General features: G+C 38.5%; 1 protein-coding gene and 1 non-coding gene across 2 annotated transcripts; one reads left to right on the top strand and one right to left on the bottom strand.

The window, feature by feature from the left end:
• Positions 1-3,782: 3,782 nt before the first annotated feature.
• Positions 3,783-3,950, bottom strand: LOC111868121. The gene has a single exon (XR_002843459.1). It is a non-coding gene; the product is annotated as a U1 spliceosomal RNA (small nuclear RNA).
• Positions 3,951-6,534: 2,584 nt separating this feature from the next.
• On the top strand, positions 6,535-13,234 carry LOC111868120 (ribosome biogenesis regulatory protein homolog). Its single transcript, XM_023858519.2, has 5 exons — positions 6,535-6,743; positions 6,969-7,227; positions 7,589-7,825; positions 10,537-10,790; positions 12,980-13,234. The coding sequence occupies exons 1-5, from the start codon at positions 6,577-6,579 to the stop codon at positions 13,131-13,133; spliced, it is 1,071 nt and encodes a 356-aa protein (XP_023714287.1). The 5' UTR covers positions 6,535-6,576; the 3' UTR covers positions 13,134-13,234.
• Positions 13,235-14,728: the final 1,494 nt, after the last annotated feature.

Here is a 14,728-nt window from a genome sequence, read left to right as displayed (position 1 = left end):
CTTTTGGCATGGGATTTGGGGCTGCATAATTTGAATCTTAGCCAGAATATCTGCTGTCTTGACTGAGGTATTTTGTGCCTTTGCACAGTCTTGCCATTCAAATTCCAGGATAGTCCCTGGATTATGCCATGACTGCTTCCTTTCAGTTCATCTGTCATCCTACTATTTGACACTATAGCTATTGACAGGATTATGAACTAACCCATAAGAAATGGTGTGAGGCAGCCTGACTGGTCCACTAAATTGCTATATTATCATTAGAAAGTGTGCCACATTCTGCCTTAAATATACCAGGGAATCAAACACATCATAGCAGAGATCATGTTGAACACACAGGACTTTCTTTCCATATGGTCACCGACTTGAGATATGAGATACCCTCAAAGATATTTTAGACAAACAGTTTTTACAGATTGCAGTATTTATGAAACTGTTGTAATGATAAGTAGTATGGATGCATCTTTATAAAGTGAAATATGAAATGTAAAAAAAAGTCCGTTAGATTATAAGTTTTGAAGTTCTCATGGAGGTACATATTCGGTCTGTCTTCTGGTTACGACACTGTAGTCCCGTAGGTGGTACAGTGTTTTGGTGGAGTGCACTGCCTACATCTTCCAGGATCAAAGTTGAACTTGAGACAGTATGTGCCCCTCAAGCATTGTTACTCACTCACGAGGCTTGTGTGATATTAGAAGCCAGAAGACCAGAGTCGGAAGGCTGTTTGATTAGTGAGAGACGAGTATTAAAATGTTAATAGAACTCTTGCAAGTATGTGGTGTAATTCTGTATAATGATTTTGTTTTTCATACAGCCAGATATAATAATGTTTTTTTAATCTAAAAAACTGTATCTTGTTTATTTATATAGAAATATTTGTATCAAAGATCATGTATTTCAGAAGTAATTGTTCAGGCTGATGGAATTATATAGGGGAAACTTCCTCCAAGGTTTATGTCAAGTTCAGTGCCACTGACACAGAGAGCATGTATCATATCTTCCAATCTAGACCTTGTCTTCTGAGGGCCTTCATACTCGTAGTATGACATTTCTGTACAAAAATTCTGTGCTGTGTAGTTTCAGAGAAACAAAATAACTGTGCATTCATGTATGGAGGGGGCATAAGATCTCTTTCTCCCTCTTGTTAGTGATGCCTTCAGGTCTCCATTTGTGTCTCGCAGTAGGCTGTTGCCACTGTATCTTTTGTTACCTTACATTCTCTCCAATGATGATGCTGATCCCTCGGTATCTCACATTTGCTATGGACATAGTGTGGTTTGTAGTATAATTTATATGTCCGCATAATTTTTAAAACATTTAATTCAGAGTTTTATGCATTTATATATACATATATTGTATTTCATCCTGTAGGTGAGTTTGCTGTCGATGAGTTCAAAATAGCTTGGTGCCAGTCTTCTGTTATTTTTATACAGGTTTGCATATCATTTCATCAGTTTCTTGAACCTTGAATCTTGATGTCTGGTAAACATTTGTTATGATGTACTCTAGCTATTCTCCATCTGATTGGCTAAAATAAGCAGCCAGTAGCACTTAGAGGATGTCCTTTAGGAGAGGAATGGTATTTTGTAATTTTACAAAAAAAATCACATTTGATTGTATAAATTAATAGAGACCTTTGATAACATGTTCTCAGGTAACTTTTGTCAGTAGTCAGATTGTAGATTTGGCTTTTATTTAATGTACTATTGTATGAAAGTTTATTTAGCTGAATATTACACACAGTGATGTTATGTTTGCAAAACAAATGAATTCATACTTGTACTAGGTCACTGCCAGAAACATATACTGCTTTCCTAACTCCATGTAAAGTAAAATTGTCCTTGTGCTTAATTAATTGAGCACTATGGCATGAAGACATATGGGGGAGTGGACGTATACCACCGCCATTCTTGACCTTGGCACTGGATGGAGGCAAGCATTCAGCTTCACGATACATCTACTTTACCCCGAAGGAAATTGCCCCTGGTACCCATCAATAGGAGTCAGGGTGGGATCCAGAACTGGTCTGGACACTGGAGAAGGGAAGAATCTTGTGCCTGTGAATCCATCCATCCCTTCACTGTGTCACCTGAGCTATCCCAACTCAATAGGTGCTTGGGACACTGGTTATCCCAACAGATTTCTCATGGTGCCCCTCTCCAGACAAGTGCTGGCATAGTCCCACAATGAGACCATGACTACTTCCTGTACTTTGCAATTCATCACCCTATCGTTTGATGCCATGTAGACTTGATACTGTCTGTTATTAAATACCAAGTTAGAAAAAGAATAAACACATAGCATTTCTGTTATAAAGACCAACTGGTTATTGCTGTTTAGGTATATAATCACTGTTAACTGTGAGAATCATATGAAACACACAAATACACTGTGTAGGCAGATACAGTTGTTTGGAGCAAAATGAGCATTGCGATCAGTCAGTAGTAACCGAAGATCACAGATTGATACCGCCAAATCAAAAATCCAGGACTAGTTTTAGAGGTGGTGGTCACAGGCAGATTTGTCATTACAACAGTTCTGTTGCATGACTGTAGATGCATGTAATGTGGAGGATGTGATAAGCCTTTTGCAAAAATTTGACACAGTTCTGAATGAGATGTAAAAGTTTGTGACAATGGTACATTGCTACAAGTATAATGTTTTTGGATATTATCTATCATCTTGTCTATATTTAAAAACCATGCTGTTTATTTTTCAAAACATGTTTCAGAGACTGGATTCTGTCTCCATCCTCAGGTAAAATCTACTCAGTTGGGCCTAATAGATAGAGCTAGTCCCTATCTCTGATGTTTTCTGAAATATAAACAGGACGGTTTTTAAATATAGATAATACGATGGATAATGTCCAAAAACATTATACACATACTTGTAACAATTCCGAATAATTGCAGATTTCTACACTTTTATGTACTAGTATGTAGCTGAACCATGATGGGCATTAGATGACCACATACACAGACAATTCTTCTGATAGTTTGTGGAAACAGTGTTACATGTATCCATGGGTGCTGTGTCAGTCCGGATACATTCAAGCTTGTTACTCAGACTTACACTCCACACACGCCCAGATTCAGAACAAGCTGGAACTGTCGTGGTCTTAGTAGTGATGTTATCTATTCCCTTTCCAAAAAAGGGCATGATTATATGTAACGTGTTCATACAGCTGGACGTTAATGCACTTGTGTTGCACTTTAGACGTTTTCATTAATGATATTATCTGTGCATTATGCCACAAAATATACCATATAATTTCTTATCAGAATAGAACTTTGGTCTGGATGAAGTCTGAAGGCTTCTCTGTGGTTAACATTAACTCAAGGTTTTAGCCACACGCCTCCTACACCTGTCACTCAATCAGTCAGAACTGCACTTCTGCACACTGATATGTGTGCACAGGAGCCAGGATAACACAGGTAGTATAATGACAGGCTTGATGGCTAACGTAAGAGGTTTTTCCATTTTCCGTGGCCTCGCAAGTGGTCCTGGGGCACACCCAGTGTCCTATCCAGTGAGACACGGGAGGCTCTTTTTACTTTTATTGGCAAATAGAACTAGAATAGCTTCCTGTTTGTGCATCTGCTGTAAAATGTGCAATATACATCCACACATAAAGCATGTTCCTTGTTGTCAGCCAACTTGGGTCTTTATCAAGCCAAGTCACAGTACTTTCTCACTCCAGTCCAAGACGTTTAAAGTAATTTTGAACTCCAGAATCCTTTAATACAAATAGTCATTAATTTATTATTTATCGAGACTCTTTAAACACTGGGACAGCGTGAACGCAGACCCAAGTACCAAAAATTACATGCCCAGTTACCCACATCTGGGGCAATCAAAATGGTCAACCAAACCACAGTGCAATGGAACATTCTCACCCTGACAGAACCACCTTCTGAATCACAGTAACCCCAATGACAATGCCCAGTAATTGTTCTGCTTCTTTATTGAAGTTTCATTGGTGTAACATACTGCAAATAAGAAATGTTCTTAAAATTTGTTCATTATGTTACATATTTATCATTCTTTTACATCGAATTATATATATGTGTGTGTGCAGATGTATTTATGTATTCTACTTTGTTAATACATCATTATTAACTTACATATCAGCAGGCTCATCTGAGATTCATAAACTCATTCTATTTGGAATAAGGAAGAATTGCTTGAGCAGTGGCAGGAGTCTGTTATTGTGCCAATTTACAAGAAGGGTGATAAAACTGACTAGTAATTATAGAGGGATATTACTGTTGTCAACTCAAACAAAATTTTATCCAATATACTTTTGTCAAGGTTAAGTCCTTATGTAGATGAAATTATTGGGGATCATCAGTGTGGGTTTCAACATAACAAATCAAGTACTGATCAGATTTTTTCTCGTCAATCTGGGGAAAAAATTGGAGTACAATGAGAAAGTACATCAGATAGTCTTAGACTTCAAGAAAGCCAATGATTCAATTCAGAGGGGAGTATTGTACAATATTCTCACAGTTTTGGGTACCTATGAAACTAGTTAGGTTGATTAAAATGTGTTTAAATAAACCTACAGTGAAGTCCTTACAGGTATATATTTGTCTTATAAGTTTTCTATTCAAAATGGTATAAAAGGAGATGTTTCATTACCATTGCTTTTCAACTTTGCTTCAGAATATGCCATTAGGAAGGTCCAGGAAAACCAAGTGGGGCTGAAATTGAATGGGACACAGAGGCTGCTGGTCTGTGCTGATGATGTGCATCTATTGGGAGATAACATAAGAAATACAGAGAAACTCAGAAACTTTAATGATAGTAAGAAGGTTGGTCTTCAAGTAAACACAGAGAAAACTAAGTGTATGTTGCTGTCTCATCACCAGAATGCAGAGAAAAATCATGACATGAAGACAGGTAACATGTTTTGAAAATGTGGCACAGTTCAAATATTTGGGAATGACAGCAACAAACAAAATCTGATTCAGGAGGAAATTGAGAGGAGATTGAATTTGTGTAATGCTTGCTGTCATTCAGTCCAGAACCTTTTGTCTTCTCATCTGCTGTCTGAAAACATAAAAATTAGAATATAAAACACTTATCACTTTGTCTGTGGTTCTGTATGGGTACGAATTGTTCTCTGACTTTAAGAGAGGAACATAGACTTGAGGGTGTTTGAGAACACAGTGTTACAAAGTCAATAGAAAGTCCGTCCAGTGTAACAATTTGTAGGTTACTTCTTTATCACTTCTGCCTTACATGTTTCAGTTTAATACAACCATCATCAGAGGCACATAGTACAATCATGAAAACACTGTTGTTGTTTAAGATGTACACAGTTATGTTTGCTGCGTGGACGCTGCTACAATATGTCGACGTGTAAAAGCACAACACTTGCTAGGATTGTTGAATGCTCTATCAATTCTCGCATTCCATCCGAAACTTCCCTCAAGTTAAAAACGTCAATGTTAAATATTTAAAAATTTTAAAACATTTGATGTGAATGTTAAGCTCCTCCTTGTTGATTCATCCCAAAGATGGGAGATGTCAGCTTGAGGTATATGTCTTGTGGTTAGATGTTTCCAATGTGCTGTGTGTTGTGTACACACAAGCTGACATCTCCCATCTTTGGGATGAATCAACAAGGAGGAGCTTAACATTCACATCAAATGTTTTAAAATTTTAAAAGATTTTTAAATATTTTAACATTGACGTTTTTAACTTGAGGGAAGTTTCGGATGGAATGCGAGAATTGATAGAGCATTCAACAATCCTAACAAGTGTTGTGCTTTTACACATCGACATATTGTAGCAGCGTCCACGCAGCAAACATAACTGTGTACATCTTAAACAACAACAGTGTTTTCATGATTGTACTATGTGCCTCTGATGATGGTTGTATTAAACCGAAACATGTAAGGCAGAAGTGATAAAGAAGTGACCTACAAATTGTTACACTGGACGGACTTTCTATTGACTTTGTGATTGATAGTGTAACGGACCAAAAATGAAACAATTCAAAACACAGTGTTGATGAGAATATTTGGACCAAAGAGAAATTAAGTGATGGGAGACTGGAGAAAACTGCATAATGAGGAGCTTCATAACTTGTACTCTTCTCAAAGTATAAATAGAATGACCAAGTCAAGGAGGATGAGGTGTACAGGGCAGGTTGCATAAAGTGGGTAGAAACGGAAGAATATAGGACATTGGTGGGAAAGCCAGGAGGAAAGAGATTACTAGGAAGACAAAGACGTAAATGGGTTGATAATATTAGCATGGATATTAAGAGAAGATGGGATGGTATGGACTGGATAGATCTGGCTCAAGATAGGCTCTAGTGAGTCTCTTGTGAACACAGTAATGAACCTTCGCTTTCCATAAAATGTTGAGTAGTTTCACACCTAAACCGAACGACGACTTCTCAAGAAACGTCAACAAATACGCAGCTCGAAACTTCTTCCTTATTAATAAGCTCTAATCCACAACCTTGTTAATTCCACCGCTTAGTAATTTAAAGCGCTCTATAGGCTCTATAGTTCCGCTGGTTTCCGATTAAAAGCGCGTGCGCGTGTTGCTTTTTTTACTTCGCAAATGTTTGAGGTAGAAGAAATGGATATTGTAACGAAGGTTTTAAAAACAGCAGCAGAACAGGCCAAGCAGTTTAAAAGCATTAATGTAGAAAAACATCTTGAACTAGAATATGACCTAGGGACGTTATTAGCTGTAGATAGTAACGATTTAGACTTGAAACAGATGAGGTTTGTACTTGTGTGTAGGTTATGGTTGTACTTGTGTGTAATACTTACGTAAATAGCACGTGTTTTTATTTCAGATCTTGAACTAAAATATGACCAAAGGACATTGTCAGCTGTAGGTAGAAACGATTTAGACTTGAAACAGATTAGGTTTGTACTTCTTTCTAGGTTATGGTTGTGCTTTCGTATAATGCTGACCTTAAGTAAATACGTGTGTTTTTATTTCAGATCTGAATCAAACAGAGATGAATATCTAAAAGATCTAGCCCGGGATAACACTCAGCTTCTTCTGAATAAGATTTGGGAATTGCCAATAGAAAGAGTGGAGGAAGCAATAGTTGCGAAACTTCCAGCACCAACATTTGTACTGCCCAGGGAGAAACCACTTCCAAAACCAAAGCCACTAACAAAGTGGCAGAAATATGCCCGGGAGAAAGGAATAACGAAAATAAAAAAGTCTAAACTTAATTGGGATGAAACACTGCAGGTGAATTCATTAATGATTTTCATTTTTAATTCCTTTTGTGGAAGATCATGTGACAGTTTGAGTGCGGAAAGGGTAGTATTGCCTCTGTGCCTAATTTTTGCACACTGGTGTTAGGTAGAGATGAGCAGCAAGCTCTTAAACAGGCACAAATTTTGTTCATGGGGTAGGTTTAAGGATGCAGATCATGGTCCTTTGCATGTGTAGTTGAGAAACTATATTCCCATTTTTTTTTGGCAGGAATCAAACACTGATGTTTTGAGATCATAATTAGCCACATTAAAATTAGGTACCTTGAGTCCCACAATTCCTGTTTGTATGTTATGATTAAATTATATTAGTTGGTGTTTGCTTTTATTTTCAGAAATGGGTGCCACATTATGGTTTCAAGCGTGCAGCAGCTGATAAAGAGAAGAGCTGGTTGCTACCTGTACCAGATAACGCTGATCCCAATGAAGACCAGTTCAGCAAGCTGTCTGAAACTAAAAGTGAAAATGTTGCAAAGAATGAATTCCAAAGGCTCAGAAATTTGGCAAAAGCCAAAAATATAAAGATTCCAAGAGTTGGATTTCTTTCAGTGGATAAACTTAATTCCAAACAGGTCACAATTCTGATTATTTACATTTCTAAAGTCAGCTTTACAATATGGTGTCTTTATATCTGGTTCACTCTAACATATGTATCTTGACTAGAGTCAACACAATGTCAAAGAGTAGAGTAAAGTAACATAACATAGCCTCATTCTGGTCAGATGTGTCTGAAGAACATGAAAGGATATTTGTAATGCAGCTGTGGACCCATCTGGTTAATAGCTGGCTTACAGAATGATATAGGAGCTTGGATAGCCCAGTCAGTATAGCGACTGGCTATGGGCTGGAAGACTGAGAGTTTGGAGTTCAAGTCCTGGTAGGGTCAAGAATATTCTCTCCACCATGTCTTCCAGACCAGCTCTGGGGTCCACCCAACATCATATCCAATAGGCACTGGGGACTCTTTCCCAGGGGCTAAAGCAGCTGGGGCCTTTAGCTGACCACTCACCTCCGCCAAGAAAATGTGGATCTATACATCCACTCCCTCATACACCTTGATGGTGCAGTGCTTAATTAGTTAAGCACAGGGACAGCTTTACCTTACAGCATGATATAAACTACCTGGTCACCATATGTGCTAGTTACTGGACTTGAGGTTCTCACCATAGTGACTGTGATGAATGCTGCCCTCTGTCATGAAACCGTGTAGTCTTATGGACGTTCAACATTTCAGAGGAACATATTGTTCAAGGTGAAGAGTAAGCCAAGGAAGAAAGAAGCAGGTGGTACCAGTAGTAAACTCCCAGTTCTTTCTCCATGTGCAAGTTATCCACCATGCACACTGACAGTTGGATTGCCAGAACCCTGTATTTATTGATTATAGCTTCTGGAAGTTTTTTATTTATTTAATCTATTTTTTTTTATTTATTCTGGAATTTATTTAGATGTTGTCCATTACATCTGTTTCAATTATGATTTACAGTGATTTGCAGCAGATAGTACATATTCTTACCCTGTTGCAATATTATGTTTTACTGTTTCATGTGTTTTCCCTGAATCCTACCACTGAACAAAGGTAAAAAGTGAAACTATCCCTGTAACAGTCTGTGGAGGTCCAAACGGTTATGAGATGTCAAGGCTTCCACGTGTTTTAGACAGTCGGCTCACAGATGGCGGTAAGGTTGTCAGCCTTATGCACCGGCCACCCTTTACCCCAAGAAAAATTCCCGGTACTGATTTCTATTAGAGGCTGAGTCAGCCCCAGGGCCATAATGCTGCTGGAAGGATTATGCCAATTGAAAAATCCAAGGGCCTTATCAGCAATCGATCCTGCAACCTTCCGGCTTGTAGCATAGTGCCTTGACCAACTGCTCTACTGTGTGCCCCACTGAATAAGGATTTCTTTCTTATATTGCAAAGATGTTTGTCTCAGGGTTCAGTGGTCAATAACAGGCGGTAATTAATATTGGTACCTGCTTCACGCTGCTTTCTTGTGTGGCTTATTCTTTGACCCTAAAGATGGAGGCAACATCTTGCTCTTAAGTGTCAGTTGACTTCCAGCAGACTACACAGTATTATATCCCAGAAGACAGAACTCTTCAACACTGATGTGGCTTTCAGGGTTGAATGCAGCATACAGCCAAACTTTCAGTGTAACATTACGATTTGATTTTGATTGACCAAGAAAGAGTATATGCAGAAAAACAAAAGTGTAATATTAGAGTGTGAAGTGCCAAATTATATAAATAAATTCAATCTAAATAAAGGCATATAACTCCATAATGTTATAATGAACTAACAAATAAAGAATATTTACATTTGGACTATTTCTGCTAATTTTATGCTTATGCTTTTGCAAAATTAAGTTAGATGCAATGTAATTCATTATTATTTTATATATATTTCTGCATGTTTTAACAGATTTGTATTTACAGTTTAAATGTAGTTGGTTGGCTGCTTTGTGTATATCGCCGTGGTGCAAACATGTGTGCGTCACAAGAAATAAGATAGAAGAAGACTTTTTAATGTTAGTTCATGTAACTATTAATGTTAGACTTAAAACAGGTATTCAAGTTTTTTTTGATTATGTGTTGCTTTTAATAATCCACATTACTTCTCTTGCCTCTGTTACTGTGGATAATCAAAAGAGTTCTCTGTAAACATTTGTTTTATATATGGGTTCTTAACTTAGTTGTCTTTTGGGTTACAATCCTGCGTAGAAGGCTCCGAAGATGGAGGCAATGTGTTCGTTCCATGGTACACAGACTCATATTGCAGACCATATAAACATCGCAACCGTGGCAGACCTTGGTTCTCATATGATTGTTTCCCTGTGTATTGAATGGTGCTTTTTCACTTGCATTGATTATACAGTGCCAAATTATAGGATGATTTAAAAACGATGAATCAGAAAGGATGTGGAAGTGGTCATGGCCTGTCTTAAAGTACCAGCATTCACATGGAGCAACTAAGGAAAGGGATGAAGAATATCAGTCAGGATTCTGGGCGTCTGTGCCCAATTTTCAATGCCGAGTTTCCAGTATAGGGAACAGGAGTGCAAACCAGTCAACTGCGATATCAAGTCAAGTAAACGTTCTCCATATTGTAAAGTTCAATAGAGTTGGTTCGTTTCTGCACCTGTAAGAGCCTCATATTGATGAGTCAGTGTTCATGAATGACATTCATTACTATACCAAATGTTGGACAGTTTAATAATTTGAAATTCTACTGCACATCTTTCCCATTACAATGTTTAATGGGATGTTTATATATGTTTCAGTAGCTGGGGGAGGCTGTGTCGGTGGCCAAGTTCTCGACTGCTTCCCTGGGCAAGTTTCAGGGGAATCTTGCTAAGGAGAAGCAAGCAAAGAACATTAAAGCTCTGCTTCCCAGTAGCAAGAAGAGAAAACCAGCACCCCTGACTCCTGTGGAGGAGAAGAAATCAAACTTTGACATTCTTGACAGTATCCTGAGCAAGAAGCCCAAGTTGGATATTGAGAAGGCAGTGAACCGGGTGCTGAACACTGAACAGCGGGAGTAAGTAATACAACTTGTTATAAATGTTGAGGTTATGGACTTCTATTTCTAACTCTGTATAGTCTTGTGGGCAGAGACCACTGTTTCAGAGAAACATGCTGCTTCCATTTTCAGGGTGTTGAATGAAGGGGAAGGTGACTTTAAACTTTCTGCAGATGCTGGAACTTGTATATTTTGCTCTTGTAATTTGAAAAGGTATGTAGGATCTTCTTGTATGTGATTCAGCTAATCAGGAACAAGTTGAAGTGGACATGGTCCACAGCCAATTGCATGTGGGTCCCCAAAAGTTCCCAAGTAAGGGGTAAACTTTTCTGACATTCCACTTCCCCTGTTGTGACAAAACAAAACAATATTATGGCCCTGAAAAAGTCCATTCTCCTGGCTCCTGTTTCTGTGGCCCAACTGGGCTCTGTTTCCTCAACCTTCATGTGTGCCTGAGTGGCCACCTTCCTTGAGGTCTGGCTGATTCCCTGCACTACCCATTTCAACCCTGAAGATGGAGGCAGCATGTTTCTTTGAAATGTTAGTACTGACCTACAAGATCACACGGTGTCACAATGAAAAGAGACCAAAAACTGAACACATTTTATTGTTCCTAAGTTTCTTAATATGAAATCAAGATATAGTGACTTAGCAAGGGTAAGGGATTTTTCTGTCTCCGTGGTGTCCAGACTAGCTCTGAATCTGCCCAGCTTCCTGTCCTATGGGTATTGAGTGCCTTTTGCTGGAGCTAGAGCTGAGGTTAAGAATGGATGGAGTGATATCTCCATTCCTGCAGACATCTGCATCTTATATAGCTTAGAGGATTATAGGAACAACTTCACTTTTACTTTATGTTTTCTAAGCTATTGGCTTGTGACTAGAGGTTTGGGGCTGTTTTTTGGAGAGTTCCTGTACAAAATGTACTGATCTGCTGGCTCTAAGCGTTCTGTCAGTGCATGCTACTGCGAGTTGCAGAGAGATTAGACGAGATGATAAGAGATATACGAGGAGACGAGACAAGATGAAGTTATACGAGACAGTATATGAGACAAAACTATACGAGATGAGAGGAGACAAGAAGAGACTCATCTCATATTGGCTTGTCACTTATCTCGTCTCATTTCATCTCGCCTTGTCTTGTCTCTTCTTATTGTGTATCTCGTATTGTCTTGTATTATCTCTTCTGATCTAGCTTCATCTCATCTCATCACCTCTTATCTAATCTCATCCCATCTCGTCTTACATCTCACATCTCATCTCATCTCAGTGGTCTGTGGAGAATCTTGACCCTATGTTTTACCTCCATCTCTCCATTTACATCTCCCATAAATTATTATTTGAATCTTCCAGCCATCTCAGTCTGATCCTTTGCACTTTTATTCTACCTTATGCTTTATTTGCAAAAGTTTACTCAGCCATCCTTGTCTGATCCCTTATAATCACATTCCCCAACAATCCCAACCTTCTCCTATCTTTATCCACTATTCCCTCAGTTCTTGCTCCTTGCTCAGTTACTGGTTCATACAGCTTCCTCAGAAGTTACCTCTCCCAAGCATTTAACATAACTTTATGCTTTACAAACGTGGACTGTGTTCCACACTTATACATCACACTTGCTTTGAACATTTTGTATTTCTAGTTTTTTCTTCTGTTTAGTTGAATGGCTTGCTGTAGTAAATTAATTTACATAAGGTGCATTCACGTGGAGGCCAACATAAAAAAAAATTAGGCATATGCAAGAATGACTCACTTCAAAATGAGACTGGAATGAGAATTTGGGTAAATTCTAGAAACGAGACAAGATGGAGAACATTCACTGTTAGACCAATTTTCCTGCTGTAATCTCAGTTTATAGCACAATGCCCTTATGTGTATCACTTACCCTTTCAAGAGAAGTCATTGTGTTGAAAACGAAGCCAGCTCCAGGACTGTGTCCGTCCTCATCATGGGCAGAATTAGGGAGGTGGGAGAACTTGTGTTGACAAGTTGAGTCATGCTAGTGTTGCCCATCATTACAATTCTGATGGGCAGTTTGTGTGCTCTTATATAAAGCAAAAGTAGTGAGCTGGAAATCCTTGAAGTTCAACATTGAAAAATCCATGTTTTCAATTCAGTCTCAGAGTTTGAGACTGGAAAATGCCTAAGAAGGATTTAACAAAACTGAAACTGGACAGTAATGTAAGGCGGCTTTTGTTTGTTGTTTTCAGGCGTGCTGCTGAAAAAAAGAATCAGAAGAGGGGCAGAAAGAAAATGAAAGGTGGAAAGAAAGGAAAAGACACTGGGAAGAGGACAGGTGTTAAACCAAAGGGTGGAAAGGGCAGCCGGAAACCTCGTGGAAAGATGGGTCGCAAGAGACGTTAATGTTTGCCCGCTGGTATGGTAATTTTGTAATGCCATTACTATCTGAAATTATGTAAGCATGTAGAGAAGTTTAAAAGAGATTAAAGTCCTCTTGTTTGAGATTGAGTAACTTAATCAACTGACACCACTCACATGACTTTTTGGCAGCAGCCCTTATTGCCGTTGGCCAGCACCTACCTCTTATCAAGCTGAAACCAACATCCTGGCTGTGTACAGCCCTTCTTGGTGAGCAGTCTTGAACCACAGTTTTGTGCAAGTTAGAACTCTGAGAACATTTGGGTCTTAATACAAAATGGCAATCCTGTATGTTTCTAGGAGGAACAAGAATAAGACTGCCCCCCCCCTGCACTCATCCCAAGCAACAATATATTCTTTAAGAAATAAAAATATAAAAGTATTGCTCATGTAGGAAATGAGTGGAAATGTTTACAGTAAATCGCACTTGAAATGAATCAACAGTAGGAATATGATATTAAGTAATGCCAACAAATTAATTCCAAAGTGTCCTACATGCCACCTGCAGACCCAAAATAAAAACTCCCAATCCTTGGGAACTGGAACTCACCGTGGCAGGTAGAACATGAGCTGGGCTGCTTGCTGGAGGCTGGCAGCAGGCCAAAATGTCTTTTAGATCCATAAACTAAATGAAAGTTACAGTCAACCTCCTGGTATGAAGCCTCAGCAAGCAGTGGCTTGACGCTCAAGATCATTGCCCCAGGTAAGGGATGATGGAAATGGATGAGCGTAGGGAAAAGAGGGGTCACATGGGCTGAAAGTTGGTGAACAAGGTTGGTACAAATGCTCCTGTACATTACCATGGTGGCACAACGTTTCTCATGAGTCCCTGTGGTTATTGATTTTACCCAGCATCTGTGAGCAGACCTTTGCACGACCTTACAAATATTACAATGTAGCATCATATTCTGCTGTATTTCAGTTGTACTGGTTTCTGTCAACAATTTTTTGTATGGGCATTCAACTCTTTAAGTGTTTGCTACATGTTCTAGCCTTTTGGCTGCCATAAGATACTGTACATTCACTGCTGGCTTCACTGCTTCTTTGCTACACTGGCTGGCATTTACTTTTGATATGGGTTGTTTTTAAATTGAGGTGTAATGCCCCTATACATGTCTTTCATTAAAATATTAAATAGTAAAATGCTCTGTATGATGTTGCTTGACTATTAAAAGTATTTTTATTATAAAATGCATGAAATTTATTTTGGTTAATTCTGTCGTGTAAAATTAAAATGGTATAAATCACCAGGTAGTGATCAAATTCCAGTAGAACTTATTCAAGCAGGAAGCGAAATATTACGTTCTAAGATCCACAATCTAATTACAGTAAAACTTGGTTATAGCAACATCGGTTTCTGCGACACCTTGGCTATTGCGTCAAATATTCAATGGTACGAACTAATTCCTCATAAAGCAACTGTTTTTTTACCTTGCTTAGTACGACATGCACAAATGCATCAACCTCGTATGTAACATCATTTTCATTCCTGAATTTCTCTGATATGGACATTGAACGTAATTTAGAAAGTGTGTATTGGGAAAGTAACAGGAAACAGATGAAGATAACTGATTACTGTA

This window comes from Cryptotermes secundus, unplaced genomic scaffold (genome assembly GCF_002891405.2).
Source record: "Cryptotermes secundus unplaced genomic scaffold, Csec_1.0 scaffold1440, whole genome shotgun sequence".
NCBI lineage: Eukaryota > Metazoa > Arthropoda > Insecta > Blattodea > Kalotermitidae > Cryptotermes > Cryptotermes secundus.
Note: the sequence above shows the minus strand (reverse complement) of the source record. Positions and strands in the feature narration are given on the sequence as shown.

What these genes read in the sequence shown, in the direction of transcription:
- LOC111868120 (XM_023858519.2), top strand. Translation starts at nt 6,577, where the DNA reads ATGTTTGAGGTAGAAGAAATGGATATTGTAACGAAGGTTTTAAAAACA. An exon ending in ATTGGGATGAAACACTGCAG is followed by an intron (nt 7,228 to 7,588) that starts GTGAATTCATTA and finishes TTTTATTTTCAG; the next exon opens with AAATGGGTGCCACATTATGG. An exon ending in CTGAACACTGAACAGCGGGA is followed by an intron (nt 10,791 to 12,979) that starts GTAAGTAATACA and finishes TGTTGTTTTCAG; the next exon opens with GCGTGCTGCTGAAAAAAAGA.